This window comes from Anoplolepis gracilipes, chromosome 14, assembly GCF_047496725.1.
Source record: "Anoplolepis gracilipes chromosome 14, ASM4749672v1, whole genome shotgun sequence".
Classification (NCBI taxonomy): Eukaryota; Metazoa; Arthropoda; class Insecta; order Hymenoptera; family Formicidae; genus Anoplolepis; species Anoplolepis gracilipes.
In genome coordinates this window covers 5,600,383-5,618,963 of record NC_132983.1, presented here as the reverse complement: position 1 = coordinate 5,618,963, position 18,581 = coordinate 5,600,383, and the positions used below count along the sequence as shown (strand labels likewise).

General features: G+C 36.7%; 5 protein-coding genes across 12 annotated transcripts; 2 read left to right on the top strand and 3 right to left on the bottom strand.

Moving 5' to 3' along the window:
• Positions 1 to 697: 697 nt before the first annotated feature.
• Positions 698 to 5,103, bottom strand: LOC140673626 (bursicon-like). 2 transcript variants are annotated; one of them, XM_072906704.1, is made up of 5 exons: positions 4,582 to 5,103; positions 4,345 to 4,498; positions 2,308 to 2,432; positions 1,663 to 1,788; positions 698 to 1,029 (listed from the first exon to the last, which is right to left on the bottom strand). In XM_072906704.1, exons 1-5 carry the CDS (start codon positions 4,831 to 4,833, stop codon positions 880 to 882), a joined length of 807 nt encoding a protein of 268 aa, XP_072762805.1. In that variant the 5' UTR covers positions 4,834 to 5,103; the 3' UTR covers positions 698 to 879. The 2 variants fall into 2 exon arrangements, with proteins under 2 accessions (XP_072762805.1, XP_072762804.1); XM_072906703.1 differs by lacking the exons at positions 698 to 1,029; positions 4,345 to 4,498; positions 4,582 to 5,103 and adding an exon at positions 2,600 to 2,736 and having other exon boundaries at positions 1,259 to 1,788; positions 2,308 to 2,474.
• LOC140673614 (zinc finger CCCH domain-containing protein 10) lies at positions 2,344 to 16,083 on the top strand. The gene is made up of 4 exons (XM_072906681.1): positions 2,344 to 2,483; positions 12,725 to 13,372; positions 13,489 to 13,786; positions 13,886 to 16,083. Exons 2-4 carry the CDS (start codon positions 12,801 to 12,803, stop codon positions 14,357 to 14,359), a joined length of 1,344 nt encoding a protein of 447 aa, XP_072762782.1. The 5' UTR covers positions 2,344 to 2,483; positions 12,725 to 12,800; the 3' UTR covers positions 14,360 to 16,083.
• Positions 5,247 to 7,280, bottom strand: LOC140673621 (G patch domain-containing protein 11). 6 transcript variants are annotated; one of them, XM_072906695.1, is made up of 3 exons: positions 7,147 to 7,280; positions 6,037 to 6,321; positions 5,247 to 5,862 (listed from the first exon to the last, which is right to left on the bottom strand). In XM_072906695.1, the coding sequence occupies exons 2-3, from the start codon at positions 6,260 to 6,262 to the stop codon at positions 5,321 to 5,323; spliced, it is 768 nt and encodes a 255-aa protein (XP_072762796.1). In that variant the 5' UTR covers positions 6,263 to 6,321; positions 7,147 to 7,280; the 3' UTR covers positions 5,247 to 5,320. The 6 variants fall into 6 exon arrangements, with proteins under 6 accessions (XP_072762796.1, XP_072762793.1, XP_072762795.1 ...); XM_072906692.1 differs by lacking the exon at positions 7,147 to 7,280 and adding an exon at positions 6,873 to 7,096; XM_072906694.1 differs by lacking the exon at positions 7,147 to 7,280 and adding an exon at positions 6,877 to 7,096.
• Positions 7,234 to 12,454, top strand: Slmap (Sarcolemma associated protein). Its single transcript, XM_072906680.1, has one exon. It carries the CDS (start codon positions 8,112 to 8,114, stop codon positions 10,536 to 10,538), a length of 2,427 nt encoding a protein of 808 aa, XP_072762781.1. The 5' UTR covers positions 7,234 to 8,111; the 3' UTR covers positions 10,539 to 12,454.
• Positions 16,084 to 16,223: 140 nt separating the features above from the next.
• On the bottom strand, positions 16,224 to 18,203 carry Dpck (Dephospho-CoA kinase). 2 transcript variants are annotated; one of them, XM_072906699.1, is made up of 4 exons: positions 17,987 to 18,203; positions 17,446 to 17,737; positions 17,005 to 17,326; positions 16,224 to 16,643 (listed from the first exon to the last, which is right to left on the bottom strand). In XM_072906699.1, exons 1-3 carry the CDS (start codon positions 18,096 to 18,098, stop codon positions 17,023 to 17,025), a joined length of 708 nt encoding a protein of 235 aa, XP_072762800.1. In that variant the 5' UTR covers positions 18,099 to 18,203; the 3' UTR covers positions 16,224 to 16,643; positions 17,005 to 17,022. The 2 variants fall into 2 exon arrangements, with proteins under 2 accessions (XP_072762800.1, XP_072762799.1); XM_072906698.1 differs by having other exon boundaries at positions 16,224 to 17,326.
• Positions 18,204 to 18,581: the final 378 nt, after the last annotated feature.

The window sequence follows — 18,581 nt, the reverse complement described above, 5'->3', positions numbered from 1 at the left end:
TTTAATTAATAATATATTGTAGAATAATTAACAAAGAATTTCCTAACAATTATAATAGAAATATTGTTGGTCAGTTTGATTGAAATGATTATAGGAGTCGAATCACTTGTGTCATTGAATAAAAAGCACATACGATGACGCATCGCGCTGACAGTTTATTGCGTGCAAATGCAAATACGCACATGTACAGAGTGTTTCAGATAGATTAGATCCTCTGATATTCCTTGTCAAAGATTAAAATTTTTTTTTAATTTGATAAAATTTCTGAAAACGGATCATTTGGAAAAAAGTTTATTTCTTTTACTACTGCCAAGGAATATTAAGCTATATACGACATTCCGTCCTTATTACACACACGCACTTCAATACAGCATGCAAAGATTTACACATATATACATAAATAAAGATACCGCTGCATAAGAGTTTGGAACACATCGTGATACTCAAGTAGGTACACAAATACACTTTTATGATATATAAATGACATAATATATGAAAAAAATAAAAAGGAAAAAGAATTTTATGTCACGTAAAAACCGTCGATGTGACGCAATCAATGGAATATAAAAATATAAACGGACGAGTGTGTAACTTGTTACAAAATCCAATGACAGATACGGAATTCTTTCCTTACAATTTTTTTTTTTTTTTTTTTGTTTTTTTGAGAATAAAAAGAAATATATTCTTATGCATAGGAGTTATATGTAGACTTTATTACATATATTAAAATCTGTCGTAGAGTCTCGACCGTGCTTTTACATATTTGAAGAAAGGAATAATACCAGCACGTTTTTTTCTTAAAGGAGGACTTTTTCTCGTCAGTTTCTTAAAATGTCTAAAATAGTTGCTCGGAATCGGCGGTATTATATATATATATATCTATTGTAAGCCGGAGGATCTTCTAAAATGCGCGGAGGTTGCGAAGGGACCCTCGTCGGCGAATCCCGCGATCTCTTGAGGAATAATCGCGTATTCCTCGACACTGGTGCACGGTCTGCACATGCATTCCAACGGCGCCTTGGTAATTACCTGGTGAACAAAGATGCAAAAGTTTGACATTTCGCGGTCAAGCCGAGTCGAATAATTGCGTTTCACGATCCGAGATATTCTCGATGACAATAAGATTCTTTTCCTTAAAAAACAAAAAAAAAAAATAATATCAATAATAATCGTGAGACTGATATATCCAAGGACAAGGCAGAAAAATAAACTTACATATTCTCAGATATACTGATTTGAAAAAATACGAGAAATAATGTGAACTTGCTAATAAATTTTCAGACTCCTTTTCTCGGTATTTTTGAAAAGCGTATCGATTTTCATAAAGAATCTGAGAGGTTGTTACGAGAAATTCTGAAAATATGCCCGATCGCGTTTCGAATTTGGCGCCACGCTGGCGGTCCGCGTCCTGATCGCCGATTGGTCCGCTGGGTCGGTCACGATGCGAAAACAATATGGCCGCGCGAGACTCGACTCGCGGCCGTGGCGGAAGGCTTCGCTGCTGACTTCTGGCTGCTGACCCGAGCGAACGGTCGGTCGCGGGGTGGCGAGTGCTACGTTGGTACGTTTACGCACTTTGTTTCTGACTGTGACGTGAACCCGGACCCCGGACGTCCCGGTCGCGGGTATCGCGAAAGGGACGGGAGGACGGGATCGTCTCACCTTGCGGAATTTCTTCTCCCCTGGCTTCGCCCGCGGACAGAACAGGGACACGCTAGCCTCTCTCTCGCCGCTCTCCTGACAACACATGCAGCTCCTCTCCATTTGCCACATCTTGGATCCGGACACCTGTGCGTGTCAACAAACCCAATACGTATCGTACGCGTATTTATTTTTTACGTGCGTTATTCTCCCCTTGCGTTAAATGAGAGAAAGCTGAGGGAAAAAAGAAAAAGAAAAAAAAAAAAAAAAAAAAAAAAACCAGATAACGGAGTCTATCAAACGTCAAGCGTGATGCTCACAAATTTATAACGACTCATGTTTACAGTCTTAACAAAAAGTGTGCCTCTCACGCGTTTTCTACTTTTCTTTGACCTTTGTAAATATGTGAAAAAAATATGATTTTTTTCATATCACGATGTTTGTTAAAGTTTAAAAAATACATCTTTGTATAGTTGAAACTGTTGTACAGAATATGTCTCTTGCGTGTTTTGTGAATGCAAATTATTTTTAAGATTTATTTTCAAACGATACGGAATGGAATTTATTCATCTATTGTCACTATAATTATAATTTATAAAACTGTCATATCTGAGGGATATCTTATGTACATGAGATTCTTTTATTAACTTGTTATATTTTTCTTACCTGCAGATAGCTGCTGCATCGTCCTCTGCACGCATAACTGGGAATCGGCTTTGGAACACAACCAGGATATTGAAGAAAGTGTATCACACGGGTCGCCTGGCATTCGTCGACTCCAACAATTGTTTCTGCACTCCCGTACAACAAGCACATCACCAATCCATTGATCGCTGTACACAGTAAGTAGAGATATTTTATATTATTGTATAATAATTTATTTCACATAGCATACAATTGCGAAAATAAGACAAAGTGACAGCATTAGTTTAAGTATATTCTCAAAATGCTTATTCACCAAGGTAATGGAAGAGTTTGCTCCTTGAACGGTACATTGCCTTTCCTTCCTAGTACTTTACTGTGCGTGTAACCCTTAGGTCGTAAGCTTTTATACACCATAGGTGGCCATGTTTTCTCCCTTCCTTTGGTTGTTATATTTGAGCAATCTCAGAAGGTCGTCTATATATGTACATATACACAAGATTTATGAGAAAATGCTTTTTAATATTTTTTGAATTTATATATTTATCATTTCAATTTAATCTCTTTTTGCTATAATAATTTAATCTGATTTCATTTAAAAGTTACAAACTTGTAAATATGGTTTTAAAATTTTTTTTACAGTTGGTAAAGAAAGTTTTCTGCGACATGATTTATGTATATATATATATACAAATTATTATACAAATAAACAATAATATAGTCTCCCAATTTTCAAAAAAAATATTAGATGTTAAGATTTACATGGAAACTAAAGTATATATTTTATCAATATATATTTTACATTTATATTATAACATTATCTTGCAATGCAATTATAAGAAAATTAAGTTTTTACAACTTACATTATTTTAATCATACATTGTTTTATGTATGATTAAATTATTTCTATTTATAGATGAAATACAGATATACTAATAACAAATATTTGATCAGAATGATAAAATATTTACACAATTTTATTTTTCACAATTTAAGACTAAGTTTTTATAGCCAGATATTTAATTAATTAATCATTCATGATTTATAAGCAATCAAAAACATAAATAAGACTTTTGTACACATTTAATTAAAAAAAGGAAAAAAAAATAGAGAAATATTTTTTCATTCACTGTATTTTAGTTAGACTTTATTGCAACAAAACTTTAGTTTAGGATTAAGTTATCATGATATTTAAAATTTTGCAATTAAAAGTTTAACGTGCAATCAAATTCAGAAAAATCTCATAACAATTATATATAATTATAAATAATTTAAGAAAACTGTTCTTTCTTTATAATGTGCATGTAAAGATTTATGGCTGAAAGCTTGTCGAAAACTGAAACAATTTTCTTTGTGTCGAAATCTAATTTAACTTTACCTTTTTCTACAATTTTAAAAATTTTGACATTTAATATATATTGCAAGAATCAAGTCTTGAGATTTTAAAACTGTATTTAATCTTGTGAGATTAATTGAACAATATTTATTTTTATCAATTCTCTAAAAGCTTGGAATTATTCAAAATTTATGAACTTTTTGTGTATTGACATTTTTGTTACGAGGAATTTCTGTTTTTGATAAAAAAATATTTTATTACAAAACGAATGTAGCTGACAAGAACAAGTCAAAAACTTCCAATATGTGTGAAACAAATATATCAAATTTTTATTTAAATTATATTTATCTCAAAGTATGCAATTATTACATACAAAGGTAGGATATAAATACATATGTGTGGATATATCTTCATATCCATCAGAATATATTTGAAAGAAATTAGAATTTTATATTTATTGTCACATAGATAAAAATATACGTGCATATACAATTATTATATAAATCTTCATATATGTTGAAAATTTAAATAACTATAAATAGATTTATACAGCAAATATGTTGGAAAAGAATTTATTTCTTTATATACTGTGATTACAATATCTCTCTCTTCATTTTTATCATCTATCTATCAATGTGATTGTAGATTACATAATAATTGTAATTTGAATTTTCGCAAAATGTATAATTTTCAATCGTGATGCCGCTTTTATCTTGCGAGGTCGCCGCACTTGATGCATTTACATTCGGCGGGTTCTCGAATTTTGATTTCCATCATTTCATCGTCCGTGCCGATCAATTTGATCCCATCCGCGTCGTAACATTGATTCAGGACGACAAATCTCTCTTTCAAATAACTCTCCCGGCAGCAGTAGCATTCCTGTATTTACAAAAAGATAATTTTAATTTAAAATAAACGATACAAGCATCTGCTTTTGCACACGCAATATTTCGTCAACTTACTTTTGAAAAGCCCGTAGTTGTGATTACACTCGGCTGTACTTGCGAGTTACAGAATCCTTCGCATTTGGTGACGGATACGTCACCGCTACACGTTCTTCTCAGACGTCCTATCTCATCGTATTCGTCCTTAGTAATGCGTATCTCTGACTGTAAAGTCTCGCAGCTCTCGTCGTCTATTTCAGTTATCTCGGCATCGTTGATCGTGGCATAATACATCATGAGAATTAATAAGGATTTTTGGCTCACCAACATTATGCAATATCGTTTTATCGACGCGGATCCGGTAAAGAGTCTTGTCGCAAAGATTTCTGGTGAGGTTCGGGTGAAATGAGAAAGGAGAAAATCAAACAGATGCTTTTATAGGTAATTTCCCACTTCCTATTGCGTGTAAGAGGCAGGGGTCGCGAACGGATCCCCCGCTGCCTTAATAGTGTAGTTGAACCGGGAGGTTCAAGGGAGTAACGACTCACTTCTGCTCTTAGGGTTGGGCAATACTCGATTTTCTCTCGAGACGTTATTTTTTCAATATTTTGCATCGTACGGTTAATGGCCTTTTTATGTCTCGTGTACGCGGTAAATTGATTACACTTAACGTAATTTACCTAAAGTTCTTTCTTCTTAAGTATATTATCGCATTATTATATAATTGATCAAGTTGAGGAATATTTTTATCGCTATTAGCTTTATTTTAATGTATATTTACTGTACATTACATAAAGATAGTTTTACTTGAAAATATTTAATGATCACTTCTTGTATTGCCCGGACAATTGTCTCTTAAATCGTCTTCGTCATTAAACTTCACTCCGCACCAAATGCAATAAAAATATGTCTTTCTTAAATATTTAGTAAGAATGTCAAGTTTTTCTAAATTACTGAGCGATTCTTCGTCGCTATCATCAGTGTCGTCCTCAGTGTCATCAGTGTCATCAGCTTCCTTTTCTTCTTTGCTTGCTTGTGGCCAAAACCATGATTCATGAGGTTTTACGACATTTGTTTTAATATCCAATTCTTGACATATTTTTTGGCTCTTGTATAAATCACACTTTTGTACTTGTTCAGTTTTTTCTTGCGCTAGTCTATTACGAAAATCTTTTGTGTCGATATTATCTAACTTTGCATTTATATTCTTGCTATTATGCGATTCAGTTTTTTTTACTGTCTTGCCTAGACCCTGTCTGCCACTTTTAACTTCTACAGGAATCGGTTCAACTATTCCTGATTGGCTCTTGCCGATGCCTTGACCAGGCTTATATCCCATCTTCATAAGCATTCCAAAACCTGAGAGTAAAATTAATAGATTTATTATATATTAAAATAATCTTTTTGAAAATATTTTTATATTGCATCAATTCTTATAAATCATTTTTATATTACATATTTTCTCAAACGAATCATACGTATAATGTACGATGCATATCTGTATAATATGTATGTGTAAATTACAAACCTTACCTTTATTTGTACTAGTAATAGCAGACGATAAGCCTTCTTCTCTTTTTTCTGCTTCAACTACTCGTATCGATTTATTTTGCTCCTTCAATCTCGATTCAATTTCATTTTTCTTTTTCATTAGTGCAAATTCCCTTCTATCAGAATGTCTGTATATAAGGCTTGATGAAACATGTTTTTCGGAACCTTGTAAAAATTTATCAGACATGTAGTCCTCGTCATCTGACATTTTTCCGAATGAGTGGAATTAATATTTAATGGGAGAACACTACAGCACTTTGTAAAACTCTGTGAAAATAAAATAATAGATTTTTAGTAAGATTATAAGATTTGTAATTCCACTAAAAGTGGAATGTGAACAATTATTTTAATTGTCAATATTTCAGTCTCTTAAAATATATTATTGATAGTAGAAGTTGCAATGAATTTTTATAATTATAGAAGAATAATCTTTAGTCCTCCTGATTAAAAAATTTAATATTTTGCAATGTAATATTGCAAAATATTAATTTGTCCTTTGTTAGGTTATACTTCAATTTAGTAAGCTATATAGTTTTTCTAGGATTCTTATGAATTTTCAAAATTGAGATCTTTTTTGGCAAATAAAAAACCTGAGATTAATTTTTAATGAATTGCAATATTCTTATATAAGTTAATAGATAATCTAATAAATTTTACAATTAAAAACATCACTCTGCTCTTTACAATTGGCATACAATGCCTCGTTTTTTTCCTTCTTTTTTTTACAACTCACTTGAACTTGAAGTATCATTTATTTTTATATTCATATATTTTTAATTGATATAAAATCATTATGTCACCGAAAAAAATGTACATACATACATACATACATACATTAATATTTCTTTTTACGTGCGTAGCGTAAAAATTCACTGTATCATTTTACCACTCGTAAACACGACAGGAATACTATATTACAACAACTTATGTACAAGCTTTTCTACGTCACTCGAGTTTAAAGAGAAATTTTTATTAATTCTCTTTAGCAAATTTGTTTATTTTCTCTCTTATCTTTTTCCCAACTTTCGCGTTGCACATACATCACGCGTCAGGACGTCCTACACGAGGTAGGTAAGGTAGGTCGCTACTTACCTGCGCGCCCCCCCTCGGCGCTCCGACAAACGACGGAAGGTGGAACGCGGAACTGGACGGCACTAGTGTCGCGGAGGAACGTGAACCGTTGTATTTTCACGGGGGTCATACGTCGTCCGTGCACAATATTTGTCGTCCGATCGCCAAGATCCCGAGCGCCGTCGCCGAACGTGTTGCCATTCGTCCCGGTGGTTCCTCGCGCGGGCACGTCGTGTCGCCGGCGCGTGTCGGGAAACCGGGCTCCTCGCTCGCTTGGGGCGAGCAGCTGGCACGGATGAAGGAACGGTGTAACCACGTTCGACGTGTTCCGTCTCTCTCTACGAGGCGAGACGTCCCGCAAGTGCGTCCCGAGTGAGAAAGTCACTCGGCCCGGTCGGATCTCCTCGGAGAAAATCCACGAGCCGACAACACCGAGTCCGTGAGCGCCGAGTCCTCGAGGTCGGGGACGAGTCGTCGGGGCCCGAAGACACTGCCGCGGACGGATCTTTCCACGAGGAAATAAAGGTGGTGTCGCGGGGGAGGTGACGGGCGGATTCAAAGTGTGAATCTAACATCCGAGGGTGATACCTTTATATCGAAGGGGGAAAAAAAAAAAAAAAAAAAAAAAAAAACATGCCAAATACGGTGTCGTCACGTCACGTCGCGTCCGGCGATAGATCTCGAGGGATCGTATCGCGATCCTCTCGTGACCGAGTTTGAAGACCCGAGCGCGCTCAAGTATTCGATGCACGTGAGGAGAAGAAGAAGAAGAAGAAGGAGGATTTTGTCGATTAAAGAGATTCATCTTCCGCAGTTGGGAGTGTCGCTACGATATCCTGGGGTAATTTTTAATTTTTCGTCGCTGTTGCTGCTGTACTACCGGACCAACGATCCTTTGTAAAAAAAAATAAAAATAATAAAAAAAAAAAAAAAAAAAAAAAAGACTTATCCTCGGACTCGCTCGAATATTATTTACCTCGGCGGCTATGGTTGTAGCCAGCAGCGGTGGGTGGGTACAAAATGCCAGTTCGCCCGCTGGGCAGAACAATTCCAACTTGAGCCAAAATAATACACAGAACAACAACAATAACAACAACAACAACAACAACAACAAAATGACTGCCAAAGGTGTCCTGATCTGTCGGGACAATTCTCATCCCTTCCAAGAGCGCACGTTGACCTTGGAGCAACCTGTGAAGATCGGGCGTTCGGTAGCCAGAGCAAGAGCCGCGCCGAACAACGCAATCTTCGATTGCAAAGTACTGTCCAGGAATCATGCATTGCTGTGGTATTCCTCTGGTAAGTTTTATCTGCAAGACACATGCAGCAGCAACGGTACGTTTGTTAATAATCTGAGACTCAGCGCCTCGGGGTTGGAATCAACGCCCAAGGAAGTATGTTCCGGAGACATAGTGCAATTCGGAGTGGACGTTGTGGAAAGTACAAAGAAAGTTACCCATGGATGTATAGTCGCTACCTTAAAATTGTATCTGCCAGATGGAAAAGAGGCTAAGGCCAGCCTCAGCACTTCCGTTAGTTCACCCGCTGGAAATGTATCCCTCGAGGATCTTTACAAGCTTAATCAAGTGATGCAAGAAGCTTCAAGACGAGAGAAAGCCCTGTATTCTAAGCTGGGATATCTGCAACAATTAGTGGAAAATACTCGTAAAGCTGCCAATCAATCGTGGAAAGCGCTCATCACCGAAGACCGCCTGTTGTCGTGGGTAATGACCGTTGAGAGTCAATTGGCGGTTTATTCCAAGAACTATACGGAGGACAAGATTAGAAACGAATTAGCAAAGCTTCAGGATGAGAAAGCACAATATCAGAACGCGGCCAAGGAAGCGTTACAGAAGATACTGCAGGAAAAACTCGAGGTCACTCAGAGACTGGTGCAACTAGAGGGACGTCTGAACGAAACGGAAGAAGAGTGTCAAAGTTTACACAATGTAGCCAAGTATACTCAAACGGAACTCCAGGAACTCAGCGCGAAATACGCGGAAACTCAGAAGAAACTCCAAGAGACCACCAACAAACTCTTGGAGAGCGAAGAGAAGATGAAGGATATGCTGCTGAGCGTGGAACAGGAGAAACGAGATTTCGCGAAACGGCTCGAAGATCAGTCGAGGATCGAGAAGAACTTGCGAGCGAGATTGCGCGATTCTCGATTGGATTCTGTCAATATTTACAAGCAGGTCACCGCCTTGAGAAATTATACGCAGACTCTACAGGATATGAATTCAAAGTTGGAAGTGGGTGAGAATTTCGATTCGAAGACCGACGAGGATCCCATAGAGGCTATAAATACTATTCTCAACAAATTGAATTCTATTCACGTCGATAACATCGAGATAGACAGCGATATTAATCTTTACTTCTCCAAGAGCGAACAGGATAATCAGATCAATTCGCCGGACGTGGATACGAAGCAGTTGAAATCCGCCAACTCCGATTTATCCTTCACCAAAGATCAGCTGGACGATCTGCAAACGACAACCGACGACAGCCTCACGGAATACATCTTGCCACCGCCGTCGTCCAGAAGGACTTTGGTCAACGGAAACTTGGCCAATCTAGATAGCAACGGCGACTCGGATACAAACTCGGAAGCTACCGACGACACGTGCAGTATTACGAACGATGACACGAGCGAGAAGTCTGTTATAGAGAATAACAAGGAGGATCTAGACACGATGGATGAGGAATTGAAGGAGAGCAAGCTGGAGGTTCGATTTGCCAATATCGAGAATAGTCAACAGTTGGAGGTGCATCACGAGCCAACGGAACAAATTGCCAAAGACGACTACGACATGGCGTCAACGAAGCTGGGAGAGACAGCAGCCGAGGACATACCACCGGACAATTCCATCGTCGACGTTACAATAGGCGAGATGACGGAAAACGAAGACGTTTCGCCAGAAAATGAGTGCGAGGAACGCGTAGAAGTGGATTACGTCAAAACCCTGAAGCCTGTCGTAAAGAACGACGCAGCGATGCAGCAGGCTTACCATTCCGGCAGGGACTACGTGTTGCAGACGTTAATTGGCTCTTTAGACTCGTTAAGAAGCGAAGAGGACAGCTACGAGGCGCAGCGGACCGTCAAGAGGGAGATGGAGGAGCTGAAGGACTGGCTGATACGCGAGCCGAGCGAGATGGTCGTCGACAAATTGAGGGAGCTATATTATCGCGCCAAGAACGACGCGCAGCGTATGCAGGAGGTCAACGAGGAGCTGGTTATAGTGAAGGAAAAATACAACGCGTTCGTCGAGGAGAAAGCGGAGCTGTCGAAAAAATACATGTCCCTCAAGGCGCAGTGCGGTGATTTGCTGAGCGCGACTTACACCGTGCCCATACATTACGTGGCGCCTATCGCGATCATGCTGGTGTGGATGCTGTTGGAGAAAATATTCTAATCTCTCGCGTCTCTCTCTCTCTCTCTCTCTCTCTCTGCCCTCCCCCCCCCCTCTTCGTCTCTCTTCCTCTTCCTCTCTCTCTCTCTCTTCGCGCGTCCAACGTTCTTTTCTCATATTATGTATATACGATGCGACACAACGTTTTCATCTCCTTCTCTCTCGTAATCTATCGGACGCAAACTGAAAAAAAAATTTTCGCCGAGGACAATCGGTATTCGGCGACCAAGTAAAAATCTTATTCTCTCGATGCAATTTAATGTGTTTTTTATACGAACAAACGATTAAAAATTGTACATATATAATTTAATTTCCAAGCCCGAGTCGAGGATAGGAAGTTTTACTCTCGTTAATGAACGTTTCGTTGCGAGCGAGATTCGTGTCCGCGTGTATCACCACGCTTTATGAAGAAGGAGCTAGATCAAAGACCCCGGCAAAGAGACATCGTTGTACCGGATAATTATGTATATCGAAACCAGAAGCTCCGCGACTCCACGCTCTCTGGAAATTACAAGTAGCTAGGACGGGGGGGGGAAGGGGTGGGGTGGGTGGGGAGGGGGGGAATGTAGATACGATATCACGTAAAATGTTCAACATGCTGCCAAGCTGCTGAGTATCCACGTATCGTGATACGGCTCAAGTCCGATTCATGATGTCGCGTATTTCACTTTACGTTTGTTTGTTTGAAACGATACGCTTTTTTCTTCTTTCTTTCTTTCTTCCACGCGCGCGTCAATTTGTTATAAGAGAAATTAAAGATTAAGTGTATCGTTTACTACGGGCTTTTACGTGGACACTCTCGCGTCTGCATCTCGAGCGCGCACGTATTTTTCGATTACATTCATTAAATAATGATTAAATAATGACATTTCCCTTATAAATAATTTGTACATAAATAATAATAATAATAATAATAATAATAATAATAATAATTGTAGAAAGCGAAACGATAACATACTCGATATATTCATTGTTCGGATTATTTAACACGCTTTTTTTTTTAAATTCTTTAGTAGAGGGGCCGACTTTTAAAGAGAATCAGGTATCGAATTAAAGGGGATTCGTATACTTTTGTAAGAGAGCGAGAAGGGGAATCTTGATTCATATATTATATATCGACATGCGTATATTATATGTTACAGCATTACTCTTCTAACCATGGGTCCATTATTCACGAGTGAAAATTTATCGCAATGCGAGATGAATCCCGGATCCTTCGACTTTATTGCGTGACGATATCTTTTTAGCTCTCTCTCTCTCTCTCTTTCTCTCTATCTATCTATTTATCTATCTATCTATCTCTTTCTTTCCTTTCTATAAATGAATAGCGTGACAATACAAAAGCATATCTGTTTTGAGCGACCTAATAAACGATAAACGAGTGTGTTTAATTCCTGGGGAAAAAAAAAAATAGAAAATTTCTGCGCATTCATAATAGACCGTTCTATCGACCCTACCTTGAGGAATGGCCTTGATCTATCATCTATTCATCTTGAAGTGTGAAAATTCCGCGATAATGATAGTTTTCTAATCGATTCTTTTGATACGAACGCGTGACGCAAAAATTGACAGTATTTTCTTAATTCGTTAGTTTAATTAGAGAGTGTGCCATCGCTCGCAGCGCGCGTCTACTTCAATCGCATCATTAAATAAGGAATCGTTCATGTTAGGACGTCGCGCGAAATAACAAAGATCTACGTGGTACACATTTTTCAAGAAAATTTCGAGCCCCGATCATTCGGAGCTCGCTCTGAATTTTCTTGACGGATCAAGAGACGTATGTATCACGAATTTTATCAAAGTAAATATAGTAAATAAATGAAAAATGCTCTGTACATAATAATGTTGATATAATCTTACTACCGATGTAATAGTCGTATTATACGAAAAGGGAAAATAAAGATAAAAGATTAACTTAATTCAAGGAAATTGAGGAATCTCGTCTTGTTACTTTTTACACCCGTAATTCACGTTTCAGCTAGAGTACTATGGAGGATGTATATCACGCGAGTTGAAAGTAAATTAACGAGCAATTAACAGTTTATATCTCCCTTATCTTTTTCGTAAGTACTGTTTTTCACGAGCGAGAATTAAAAGCGATACAGCTTTTGTAGCGCGTGCACTAATAATACCATATATTTTTAAATCTCTACCGCATTATATATTTCTCTTTTTTTTCCTTTACTTAGGGGTCACATTAGTCGTGCTTGACTGGTTCCGTCGATTGATCGAGTAGGTAACGACGACGACCGCTATGCTTCATCGATGAAAAAACTGAAGAAAAAGTTGGACGGCAACGGGACGGTGGGGCATCAGCTGCAGCAGGTGACCGGGATGGCGGGTGGATTAAATGCGAACGCGACAGATACACCTGACGTGGCGAATCGCATCTGCAGGGACTTCCTGAGAAACGTGTGTCATCGCGGGAAGCGTTGCAAGTACCTACACGAGCGTTCCGAAGACGACCCGGTGGAGGAGTATACCTTCTGTCACGATTACCAGAATGGCATGTGCAACTGGCCGGGTTGCAAATTTCTTCATTGCACGGAAAGCGAGGAGAAGCGTTTCCGGGCGACCGGCGAGCTGCCGCCCCACGTTCTCAATAGATCCAAGATCGGTAATAGCGACAAATCGGATTATCCGTTGTGCAAGGACTTTCTCAAGGGCAGTTGCCAGAGGGCCAACTGCAAGTTCAGACATTGGAAGAAGGAAGAGCCGCAGCATAATCTGATGTCGCCGTCCCATCACAACGCATCCAGACCGCAACACAATTTCAACGGTACGAGCAACGGCGGTGGTGTCGGTGGCGAGAATCGCAGATACGAAGAGGACAGAAAGTAAGCGATCTCTCATAGTCGATCGATTCGTCTCAAGTTCTTTTACTTTCCCAAATTTAAATTTTACATTTTATTTTCTATTAACGATTTTTTTTCCTTTTTGCATAAATGTATAGTTTTCACTGGCAAATGGAAGATCAACATAACAATTTGGTAGCCAATAATGGTGGTTACAACACATCGTCACATCCAGCCGATTACATCGGACCACCGGAACCAAAGAGGCGGATAGTCTCGGGCGAGACAGTTGTTCATTTCGACGCTTCTACGATCGTAGGCCAGCAGCATGCTACTCAACCGACGGTCACGCCGAGTTATTATTACCCTGTGATACCGCGCAACGAGGCACGGGCTATCGTACTTGAGGATGAGAATGCATTGTTGAGGAAAAAAATAGAGGAATTGAAGAAACAGGTATACAAGAGGGACAGAATTTGAGTAGACAGATGTCTACTGTTGATTTTATTTCTATTTATTTATATTTTATATACTAACTCTCATTTTCTGTCTTAGGTCAGCGATTTGACGGCGACGAATGAATTTCTGTTGGATCAAAATGCTCAATTGAGAATGTCGGGTAAGCGAACTGCGAATGTAACGGCTGTAACGGTACCGGCAGTCACGATTACGAACACGGTTCCGCCATCGCAAGCGCCGACACCTCAACAGATGGTCAACGCGGCCGTGGCTGCGGGCACTCTTCGGACAGTAACCGCAAGCGTAGCCACCGTTCCTGTGTCCATCGCTACCGTGGCACCCGTTTCGATTGCAGCAGTCTCAATGGCACCGGTCTCCATACCACCGCCAATCGTCACCATGGCACAACAGACGATCTCGATGAGCGGTTCTGGACCTCCTCAAGCTACTAATCAACAGCCACCTAACTCGCAGCAACCCGCAAGTCTACCTCTATCGATATCTGGCGCGACCGCGCCTCTCGTTTCTTATCCCATTATGTCTCAAGAACTTAGGCCTGTTTTGCAGTAAATCGTATCGCAGACGAATACGGATAACACTTGTATTCTGACAAGATGTCGACAAATATATGACACACCTACCTACTTGGCTATTAAAAATATAATTCATCTTCTTCATTCATCTTTTGACTAAATTATATTTCTTTTATAAAGAACTGATGTTCTTGTGAAGTACAGCCAATGATAGAAAGAGATCCGCAGAAGAGATTATGGAATAATGCAGATGTAACAAATAGAAAAATTTGTATCGATATAATATTCATACCCTAAATTTCTTCTCTACATTTATTTATGCAAAGGAAGAACCTAAAGAAAATGGATATTTAGTTAAAAAATAATAATCTTTTTGTTAAAAGTAAACAACAAAATTAAATTATATTTTGTAAAAATATATTCTAGCCCTTGTAATAATTACATTCGAGTCTGCGTACAGATTCTTATGAGAATATATTTATCTTATATTCCTGTGGAAAGCTATAAAATCTTCATCTTCTCTATAAGTAGTATTAGAAATATACAATCGATTATATAGTTTAATGATGGTCGGCAATGACGGTTAGCGAATACCCAAAAAGAAAAAGTGTGTATAGTTGTAGAATAATAGGAATGACAATCTACAATCACGATAATTAATTGCATCATGACATTATGTTCCTTTGTATCTTGTTTTTCTCTACAAATATTATATTATACATGTTATATATAGTCTGATATTAATCTCGTTTCTCTATGTACGTAAAGCTAAATCGAAATTCTATCAATGATAGATAGACAAATTAAAGAATTGTCGAAAATATTGTAAAATAAACAGACATAAATAAGGAGAATGACTCTCATTTAGATTAATACATTAACATAAGTACAAAGAAGAATAAATGTAACATATTAAAAAAAAAAGATATATCTATGATAAGAGTCCACATATTGTTCTTCAAACTGGTTTCACAGAACCAGTATGATATTACGGTACTAAAAGTATGTACAACAAAAGTTTGTCTATTGAACAAGAACTGATTTCAAAGTTCTTGTCTGATTTGCTTAAGCGAAATATTCTACATATTTCAAAAGCAAGTGAGTTATTCTCCTTGTTTGTAGAATAAATAATATAACAAAATAATCTTTCCATATAGTTTGTGTATTAAGTAATAATGAAAGAATTTTATGTACAGAGAGGATGCTGTACATAATATTCCATGTTGCTCCTTCTTTAGATTTAATCGCAAGAAAAGTGTATTTTATACTTCCGCTTTTAACATATATAAACAAAAGCTAATTACTCTTATAAAGTAATACTTTAATCGATAAAGTACTTATACACACTATATATACACACACACACACACACACACACACACACATACAGTCCTTTATCGGTTCTATAATTTACTTAAATAAGCAATTTTGTCTTTGGATATTAGAATAAAAGCAATTAAAAATTTATACTTATAGCCCATAAATACGAGCGTATCAAATTACACACATACACACACACACACACACACACACACACACATATAAAGGATGCATGCTATAAACCAAATGGGCATACATCTGATTTTAAGTCGCATTATTAATCACGACTCTATACACTTGTATATATTTTTGCGATAATTAGCATTTAAGAAATTGAGCACTATGTACTCGTGTATTTTATATATGCATACAAATATGTATGAATAATCTTTTACGTATGAATTTATGTTAAAAAGCACTTTATTAAAAAAGAAAAAAAGTTGAAGATGATTTTTACTCTCGTATTCTTGCAATTGCAAAATTTGTACGCAAATAATGAAGTTACATTTTGAAATTTTTTGATTTCTTACTATCAAATAAAAAAAAAAGATGTGGAAAAGGATATGTTTTTCTTTGTAATATTATATATATAATTTTTATATAATATTATATAAGATACATATAATATATAATTTATATATTTTTATAATAGTAGCTATTAATTTCATTTCTTAAACATTTATCATTGGATAACGGTTTACATTCGGTTTAATAAATGCGTTGACTAATTACGCAAGACATTCACACAAATCCATGCAGCCATTTTTCATAAAATTGATAAAAAGGATTGTACTTTATAGTATTAATTATGTTGTACAATTCGACGTAATACTTACATTAGATTTGTCTAATTTTACTCATGATAAACATTGCTTTATTTTCTTTTTTTCTTATCATTTCTTTAAATTCGATTGTGTGACGTTCTGATGTAAGCGCTGAATATGGAACGCCTTCATTTTTGTTAATGAAATATTTTTCCATTGGACATTATACATATTCATCTACATACAAACATGCACACATATATATAACTGTATATCCCTTTACCTTAGAGTTAGTTATGGCGCATTAAAACTAGAAAAGTAGTTGTAATTGTATGTAAATTAAATTATTTAATTGCATATCTTAGAATCACGCGGAAACTTTTCTTTTATACAAGTAAAAGAATTTACCTTTTTACACAAAGCATCAATTTATAGCAAAAGTGAGTGTATTTCATAAATCAATGTTCTTATCTATTTTGAAAATTGTTTCTCCTTTTTTGCAAACCTGTTATACAATTTAACTAAATATACATACTTGCTTTTATCATATAACTACAATTTACAACGAAACAAACTGTTCGTTGTCTAAACTGATTACCTGCAATGAGAAATAATTTTATGCCGCAGAGGATACAGATCTGGAACTTCTGTTTCTTAACCAATATGCGCCAGCTAACAATATGGTACAACAAAATCCGACTAGAAAGCGCAATTTCCAGTGATGCTTAGAACATTTTAATACATTAATCACTTTAATAGTTTGTTCCCTAGTGTCTCTTAGGCTACCTGAATTTTCAATTACAAAATTTGCCATCTCTGCTTTCTTTTCCAAGGACATTTGCGCAGCTATTCTTATTTTTGCTTTAGCTTCTGTAAATGCACTGCGCTCTATTAAACGTTGTAATTGAAGATCCTCTTCACTGAAAGTGATAAGTGAATTACAAAATTTATGGAAACTTGAAGAAACAAAATTTCATTTATATTTATTCGATTTGAAATATTGATACTCGATTCAGCTGATGGAAATGTATATACATACCATGTTACAACTATAATTTTGTGCAAGTAATTTAACATATGTCCTGTTTCGAAAAGCAACGGCAGGTCCATGACTATAAACGGATAGCCTTGTAGAAAGTATTTAATAGTTTGCCAATATATCTCCTTATATATATCAGGATGTGTAATGGCATTAAGTTTCTTTCTCTTTTCAACATCGTTGAATATTAAATCGCCAAGTTTCGTTCTGTCCAAGTATTTGGTATCGAGAAATACATCCGGACCAAATTCTTGTTGTATCTTATGCCACGCTGGCTTTCCTGGTTCGACGACTGTAATTAAATATAAATAGATGCAATATTTTCAAATTAAAGATATTATATTGATAAAAAATATCAATTCTTGGAAAATGAAAGAAGAAAATAACGTTGTTTAGGGAGAAGAGAGTTAACGCACAAAAAAAAAAAAAAAAAAAATAAATAAATAAAATAAATTGATAAAATTAGAAGGTAGAAAAAGAATTATACATATACATCCTCATAGCAATGACAAGTCATAGCAAGTACAGTGTACATCCTAACCTTTTCGCGCAATTAAATCGGCATCTATAACAGGAATGCCATGTTCCCGAAAGATAGCAGCGACTGAGCTCTTTCCGGTAGCAATGCCGCCTGTCAATCCAACCAGATACATCTCGAAAGGTGAAGATTTTACGGGATAAATATAAACAAATAAGTCGATCAGGTGCACATAACCGACATCAGTAGTCACTCAAGGTAAAGGGTACGTTCGAAAATTCTTTTCGTCGGAGCAGAATAGCCCTTGACGGACCAATCGAAACAAGGGAACCTTTGCTCCTTTTATCCTGATTGGTCGATCGAACGTTGCTCTCTGCTTCCATAAATACGTTTTTCAAACACACCCAACATAGCGTAACAAAATGACTACACAATTATGACGAACTTGACAGATGCCGGAACATGTGTGTGCGTGTCACGAGTTTATATGTACATTAATCTAAATATATTATGTCAAAACTACTTATATTGTTTTGTGAACTGAAAAAGACAATTTTTTTATCTTCGAAAAATAAGTTTTTAAAACAAAGAAAATAAAAAGTTAAACAAGATAACGTTTATATTTGGCGAGAAATAAAAATTTAATTATTGATTTCTG